General features: G+C 42.9%; 1 protein-coding gene across 1 annotated transcript in view; it reads left to right on the top strand.

Annotated features, from left to right (window-relative positions):
- LOC120299688 (collagen alpha-1(XXVII) chain-like) overlaps window positions 1-7,446 on the top strand; it is a 49,143-nt gene that overhangs the window by 28,501 nt on the left and 13,196 nt on the right. The window contains exons 14-20 of the mRNA XM_039324748.1: window positions 837-881; window positions 2,124-2,159; window positions 2,318-2,353; window positions 2,897-2,953; window positions 4,534-4,605; window positions 5,781-5,852; window positions 5,975-6,010. Of these exons, the coding sequence (XP_039180682.1) occupies window positions 837-881; window positions 2,124-2,159; window positions 2,318-2,353; window positions 2,897-2,953; window positions 4,534-4,605; window positions 5,781-5,852; window positions 5,975-6,010 (354 nt within the window). The remainder of the gene's footprint in view (window positions 1-836; window positions 882-2,123; window positions 2,160-2,317; window positions 2,354-2,896; window positions 2,954-4,533; window positions 4,606-5,780; window positions 5,853-5,974; window positions 6,011-7,446) is intronic.

Raw genomic sequence — 7,446 nt, 5'->3', positions numbered from 1 at the left:
CTATACTCTAAGACAGGGGTAGGCAACCGTGGCTCTTTTATGACTCGTGGACTTCAACTCCCAGAATTCCTGAGCCAGCCATGCTGAGGGGAAAGGGAGAGGTTTCCAAGCTGAGCCATGCTGGCTCAGGAATTCTGGGAGTTGAAGTCCACGTGTCATGAGGGGGGGGCAAAGTTTTCCTCATGCTGGCTCAGGAATTCTGGGAGTTGAAGTCCACCAGTCATAAAAGCCAAGGTTGCCTAGCCCTGCCCTAGGCCGTTTTATGACTCATAGACTTCAACTCCCAGAATTCCTGAGCCAGCCACGCTGAGGGGAAAGGGAGAGGTTTCCAAGCTGAGCCATGCTGGCTCAGGAATTCTGGGAGTTGAAGTCCACCAGTCATGAAAGACCCAAAGTTGCCTACCCCTGATCTAAAAAAATGTTATAAAAGACCAAACCAAAAAAAAATAAAAAATGAATAAAGTCACTCAGCCGGCTGTCCTGTCTAGGCAGAACTAGAACTCATCACCCAGTTGGAGTCGTAAGCCGAGGCCTGTATTTATGACGATCGCCGTGTCCCAGGGGTCACGTGATCCCCTTTGGCAACATTCAAACAAGCAAAACTGAATGGGGAAGGCCGATTCACTTAACAACCGAGTTACTAATTTAACAACTGCCGTGATTCATTGAACAACCGTGGCGAGGAAAGTCGTAAAACGGGGCCAAACTCACTTAACGGTCTCACTTAGCGATGAAATTTCAGGCTGGACTGTGGCCGTAAGTCGAGGGCTATGAAATGTTGGTGGGAATGTCCTATTTTTAGAAGCCCTGATGCCAACGTGGCCTCTTTTGAACAGGGGGAAGAAGGAAGCGCTGGCCTTCGTGGTCCTCTAGGTGTGACGGTAAGCGAGCCCAGGGATCCGGGATCCCGTCAAACCATCGAAGAGAAGAGCAAAAGCATGCAATGCCCCATCTTATTCCTTTTGACATCTCCAACATTGCTTGTTGATTGATGGACGGGTTATTTTAATTTCTTAATGTTTTACAATGCTGTTTTTTGCGTATCGTACGCTACCGAGAATTGTCCTATAGATAGCATGATAGCCAGCGTTCAAGTAAAATAATAAAATGAAGGGATAAAGTAAAATAAAATAAAATATAAAATAGAATAATAAAATAAAATAGAATGAGATGATAGCCAGCGTTCAAGTAAAGTAATAAAATGAAGTGATACAGTAAAATAAAATAAAGTGTAAAATAGAAAAATAAAATAAAATAGAATGAGATGATAGCCAGAGTTCAAGTAAAATAATAAAATGAAGTGATACAGTAAAATAAAATAAAATGTAAAATAAAATAGTAAAATAAAATGAGATGAGATGATAGCCAGCATTAAAGTAAAATCATAGTGATAAAATAAAATAATAAAATAAAATAACATAACATAGCATTCAAGTAAAATAATAAAATGAAGTGATAAGGTAAAATAAAATAAAATGTAAAATAGAATAATAAAATAAAATAGAATGAGATGATAGCCAGCGTTAAAGTAAAATCATAGTGATAAAATAAAATAATAAAATAAAATAAAATAACATCTTAAACATTGCTTGTTTATTGATTGATTGATTGATTATTTTAATTTCTTAATGTTTTACAGTGTTGTTTTTTCGTATCGTACGCTGCCGAGAATTGTCCGATAGATAGCATGATAGCCAGCATTAAAGTAAAATAATAAAATGAAGTGATAAAGTAAAATAAAATAGAATAATAAAATAAAATGAGATGATAGCCAGCATTAAAGTAAAATAATAAAATGAAGTGATACAGTAAAATAAAATAAAATATAAAATAGAATAGTAAAATAAAATAAAATGAGATGATAGCTAGCGTTAAAGTAAAATAATAGCGATAAAATAAAATAATAAAATAAAATAACATCTTAAACATTGCTTGTTTATTGATTGATTGATTGATTATTTTAATTTCTTAATGTTTTACAGTGTTTTTATTGTATCATACGCTGCCGAGAATTGTCCGATAGCATTATAGCCAGGATACAAGTAAAATAATAAAATAAAATGATAAAATAAAATAAAATATAAAATAAAATAAAAACCAGGTTTTGTTCCTTTGTTTTCCAGGGGCAGAAAGGCCCTGCTGGTTTAAAAGGAGAAAAGGTAAGAAGAACAAAATTTCAAATATGCAAACATTTCTTTTCTTTTCTGCTTATCTTTGAGGGCGCCTGGTGTTTCTAGAAGCACCAATTCCGTTGGATTTTTGGCCGTTACCAAATGCACACAAATCCATTTGACATTCCTTCTTTTTCCATGTTTAGGGTGACGTTGGCATTCCTGGACTCAAAGGAGAGAAAGTAAGGGGGATCCAAAGTGGGCTGGGTGATGGGACAGCTGGAACTCCAAGGAACGGTCCTAGCCATCATTTGTTTAGTGCAGTGGTTCTCAACCTGTGGGTCGGGACCCCCTTTGGGGTCGAACGACCATTTCACGGGGGTCGCCAAACAACGCAGTCCGCCATTTTTTCCCCCTTTTCCTTAGCTGTGCTACTCCCTTTTAGTCTATTGGCTTTTGAAAGCCAATAGAATAGACTCTCTTGAATAGAGTCTAATTCTATTGGCTTTCAAAAGCCAATAGGAATTGTCCAGGCTGTCTCTGCCCTGCTGAGCCCGCCAAAAGTCCCATTCTGCAAACGGTGCTGCACCAGTTGAGTAGTCCTCGACTTATGACCGGTTGGGGGTCACGGCATTAAAAAGGTTGAGAACCACTGGTTTAGTGCATGGCTGGCTGGAGAATTCGGGGAGTTGAAATCCGTGCGCCTTAAAAGCTGCCAAGGTTGAGGAACTCCATGTAGGAACACCCAGTGCAAACTACATTTCTCTTGTATGTTTGAACCACAGGGAGATTCGATCACAATCCTTGGACCTCAAGGCTACAAGGGCAATAAAGGAGATACGGTAAGTTGTGTTGACTTGATTGTTGTTGGGAATGAAGCATTTGCTTTCTTCATGGCTCATTGAGATGGGTCATCCTCTTCCTCTCTACAAAACCCCCTCCCTTCTAGCACTGCTGATGCTAATTAGTTGGCTCATGAAACATCTGCAAGAAAACCACCCAGCTCAGAGAGCATCAAGGATACGCACAGTCAGTCTCCTCCTCCTCCTCCTCCTCCTCCTCCTCCACCACCACCACCACCACCACCTCCTCCTCCTCCTCCTCTCTGTAAACCTCACTCCCTTCTAGCACTGATGCTGTTCCCTAGTTGGGTCATGAAACGTCTGCAAGAAAACCACCCAGCTCAGAGAGCATCAAGGGTATGCACAGTCAGTCTCCTTCTCCTCCTCCTCCTCCTCCTCCTCCTCCTCCTCCTCCTCCTCCTCCTCCTCCTCCACCTCCTCCACCTCCACCTCCTCCTCCTCCTCCTCTCTGTAAACCTCACTCCCTTCTAGCACTGATGATGTTCCCTAGTTGGATCATGAAACGTCTGCAAGAAAACCACCAAGCTCAGAGAGCACCAAGGACCCCACTGTCGTTGTCCTCCTCCTCCTCCTCCTCCTCCTCCTCCTCCTTGCAAGCCCTACTCCCTTCTAGCATTGCTGATGTTCCCTAGTTGGGTTATGAAATGTCTGCAAGAAAGCCACCAAGTTCAGAGAGCATCAACCACCCCACAGTCCTCCTCTCTCCCCCTCCTCCTCTTTGCAAACCCCACTTCCCTTCTAGCACTGATGATGTTCCCTAGTTGGGTCATGAAACATCTTTAAGAAAACAACCAACCTCAGAGAGCACCCAGGACCCCACAGTCTTTCTCCTCCTCCTCTTCCTCCTCCTCCTCCTCCTCCTGTCCGCAAACCCCACTCCCTTCTAGCATGGATGATGTTCCCTAGTTGGTTCATGAAACGTCTGCAAGAAAACCACCCAGCTCAGAGAGCACCAAGGACCCCACAGTGACACTCTTTCTTTCCACGTTGTCGGTCTAAATTCAAATGCCTTCTTGTTCCTCCAGAAACTTTCTGTGTGGAAATAACACCGTCTTGGTGAAAGTCCAAGAAATGGAAAAATTAGGCTTCAAACTCTCCAGGAGAGGCCTACAAGGAACCACCAACAGGACAGAAGACTTTAAAACGAGAAGGAATTCTCTCTCTCTCTCTCTCTCTCTCTCTCTCTCTCTCTCTCTCTCTCTCTCTCTCTCTCTCTCTCTCTCTCTCTCCTCTCCCTCTCTTCTGTCTGTCTCTCCTTCTCCCTCCCTCCCTCTCCCTCTCTTCTGTCTCTGTCTCTCCTCTGTCTCTTTTCTCTCTCCTCTCTCTTTCTCTTTCTCCTCTCTCCCTCTCTCTTCTCTCTCTCTTTTGTCTCTCTCCTCTCCCTCTCTTCTCGCTCTTTCTTCTGTCTGTCTCTCTTTCTCTCCTCTCTCTCTCTCCCTCCCCCCCCCTCTCTCTCTTTCTCTTCATCGTGGTTAATCCAAACCCAGAGAAGCACAACTGACTTTATTCTTTCCTTTCTTCCACCCTAAAGCAAAAAATACTTGTACCTTTTCACTTAGGGGGAACGAGGTCCTCCAGGCTTTGACGGGGACAAGGGCGAGAAAGGAGAAGATGGCCCTTTTGGAGAAAAGGTATTTTTTGAAGATTTCCAATTGTATCTTAGTCAACCAACCAGGATTAAATGAATGTATGAATCAGACGAATAGAATAGAATAGAATATAGAAATAACAGATTGTAGAATAGAATAGAATAGAATAGAATAGAATAGAATAGAATAGAATAGAATAGAATAGAATAGAATAGAATTGGAAGGGACCTTGGAGGTCTTCTAGTCCAACGCTCTGTTCAAGCAGGAGATCCTACACCAGTGGTGGCGAACCTAGGGCACGGGTGCCAGAGGCGGCACTCAGAGCCCTCTCTGTGGGCACGCGTGCTGTCGCCCCAGTCCTAGGCCTTCAGCTGGGTTTTATAAAACCTTTTCGCTTTAGGCCTCCGCCGTCGTGTGCAAAAAAAAAAAAAAAGGTTCAATCAATCAGTCAATTTCAACTTCTCACAGGAAAAAAAAGATCTTGCAAAGTTGGAATGGATTGATTGAACTTTTTAGTCCCACCCAGTCTACCGTTACCACCCCAGCCACGCCCACCCAACGGGCCATACCCACCCAATGAGCCATGCCCAGCCAATGAGCCACGCCCACCCAACGGGCCACATCCACCCAATGAGCCATGCCCAGCCAATGAGCCACGCCCACCCAATGGGCCACACCCACCCGGCACTCGACAATGCATAAGTAGGTTTTGGGTTGCAATTTGGGCACTCGGTCTCTAAAAGGTTCGCCATCATTGACCTACATTATCTCAGACAGGTGACTGTCTAGTCTCTTCTTAAAAATCTCCAGTGATGGAGCGCCCACGATTTCTGGAGGCAGGTTGTTCCACCGGTTAATTGTCCTCACTGTCAGGAAATTTTTCCTTAGTCCTAGGTTGCTTCTCTCCTTGGTTAGTTTTCATCCGTTGCTTCTTGTCCTGCCTTTAGGCGCTTTGGAGAATAGCTTGACTCCCTCTTCTTTGGGGCAGACCCTCAGATACTGGAACGCTGCTATCGTGTCTCCCCTATTTCTTCTTTTCTTTAGACTAGCCAGACCCAAGTCCTGCAGCCGTTCTTCGTCTCTTTTAGTCTCCAGGCCTTGGATGTTAGCTGTTATTTTGAAGGAAGGAAATTCCCTATGATGCAAACTTCTGATTTAATGGGTCGAAGAATGGGAGAGGAAATATTTTCATTTTTCCCTTTTTCTCCACTGACTAGGGGATGAAGGGAGACCCGGGGGCCAAAGGAATGATGGGGTTTTTTGGCAGAAGAGGCCCCGTAGGGCAGAAGGTCAGTGAAGCAATTCTGGGATTTGCACAATATGCAACAGATTGTACTCCATTTATGATGGCAAGTTTGTGATGCTCTTTTCGGCAATTAAAATTGTCATTGTAATTTTGCTTCCTGGGCAGGGTGAAATTGGAGAACCTGGCCTGACTGGACTTGCTGTAAGTTGGAAATCATCTTATTCCTTCCTTCCTTCCTTCCTTCCTTCCTTCCTTCCTTCCTTCCTTCCTTCCTTCCTTCCTTCCTTCCTCCTTCCTTCCTTCCTTTCTTTTTCCCTCCCTCCCTCCCTCCCTCCCTCCCTTCCTTCCTTCCTTCCTTCCTTCCTTTTTCCCTCCCTCCCTTCCTCTCACTCTCACTCTCATTCTCCTTCCCTTCCTTCCTTCCTTCCTTCCTTCCTTCCTTTCTTCCTCATTCATTCATTCATTCATTCATTCATTTTGTTGGTTTTGCTGTAAGTTGAGTCTCACTTATTCGTTCATTCATTCAATATTTTGGATTTATTGTAAGTTGAAAGTCATCTTATTCATTCATTCATTCATTCATTTATTCATTGTGTTGGATTTACTGTAAGTTGGAGGTTATTCATTCATTCATTCAGGTTATTGGTTTTGCTGTAACTTGGATGTCACTTTCTTTATGTATTCATTCATTCATTCATTCTGTTGGATTTCCCATAAGTTGGAAGTCATTCATTCATTCATTCAGTTTATTGGATTTACTGTAAGTTGGAGGGTATCTATCTATCTATCTATCTATCTATCTATCTATCTATCTATCTATCTATCTATCTATCCATCTATCCATCTATTCATTCGTTCCATTCGTTGGTTTTCCTGTAAATTGGATGCCTTCTTGTTTCTTAATTCATTCATATTCAATCCATTCCAGTTCAGTTGGAAACCATTCATTCACTTAACCAATCAACTGATTTATTGGATTTACTGCAGGTTGGAAGTCATCATATTTATTTACTCAATCTGTATTGAATCTCAACAATTGAGTCCTGGCCATGAACAAAATGGATCACCATCTGATTTCTGGTGGGTTGAATGAATGGCATGTGTAGAATAGAATAGAGCTGGAGGGGGCCTTGGAGATCTTCTAGTCCAGCCCCCTGCTCCAGTGACTGTCCAGTCTCTTCTTAAAAGCCTCCAGTGACGCAGCACCAACAACATCTGAAGGCAAAGCTGTTCCACTGGTTAACTGTCCTCCCTGTTAGGAAGTTTCTCCTTTATTCCAAGTTGCTTCTGTCTTTGATGAGAGCTCTAAAATATCGCGCTAAATTCACAATTGTATCCGTAGTTGCTGGAGTTGAGCAAGAGTCTTAACAAAATAACAGAATGACAACAGAGTTGGAAGGGACCTTGGAAGGTCTTCTAGTCCAGCCCCCTGCTCAAGCAGGAGACCCTGTACCCTTTCAGATGCCCAATCTCTTCTTAAACACCTCCAGTGTTGGAGCACCTACAACTTCTGAAGGAAAGTTGTTCGTGCGGTCCCCAACTTGGACTTAATAGTCTAACTTCTTCCTCAGCAAAAAGCATCTTTCAGCTCCCATAGAAAAATTCAACCTCCTGTTGAGGAAGGTCTTGATTTTGTA

Source organism: Crotalus tigris, unplaced genomic scaffold (assembly GCF_016545835.1).
Source record: "Crotalus tigris isolate CLP2741 ecotype Arizona unplaced genomic scaffold, ASM1654583v1 scf7180000024308.805542, whole genome shotgun sequence".
Lineage (NCBI taxonomy): Eukaryota > Metazoa > Chordata > Lepidosauria > Squamata > Viperidae > Crotalus > Crotalus tigris.
Note: the sequence above shows the minus strand (reverse complement) of the source record. Positions and strands in the feature narration are given on the sequence as shown.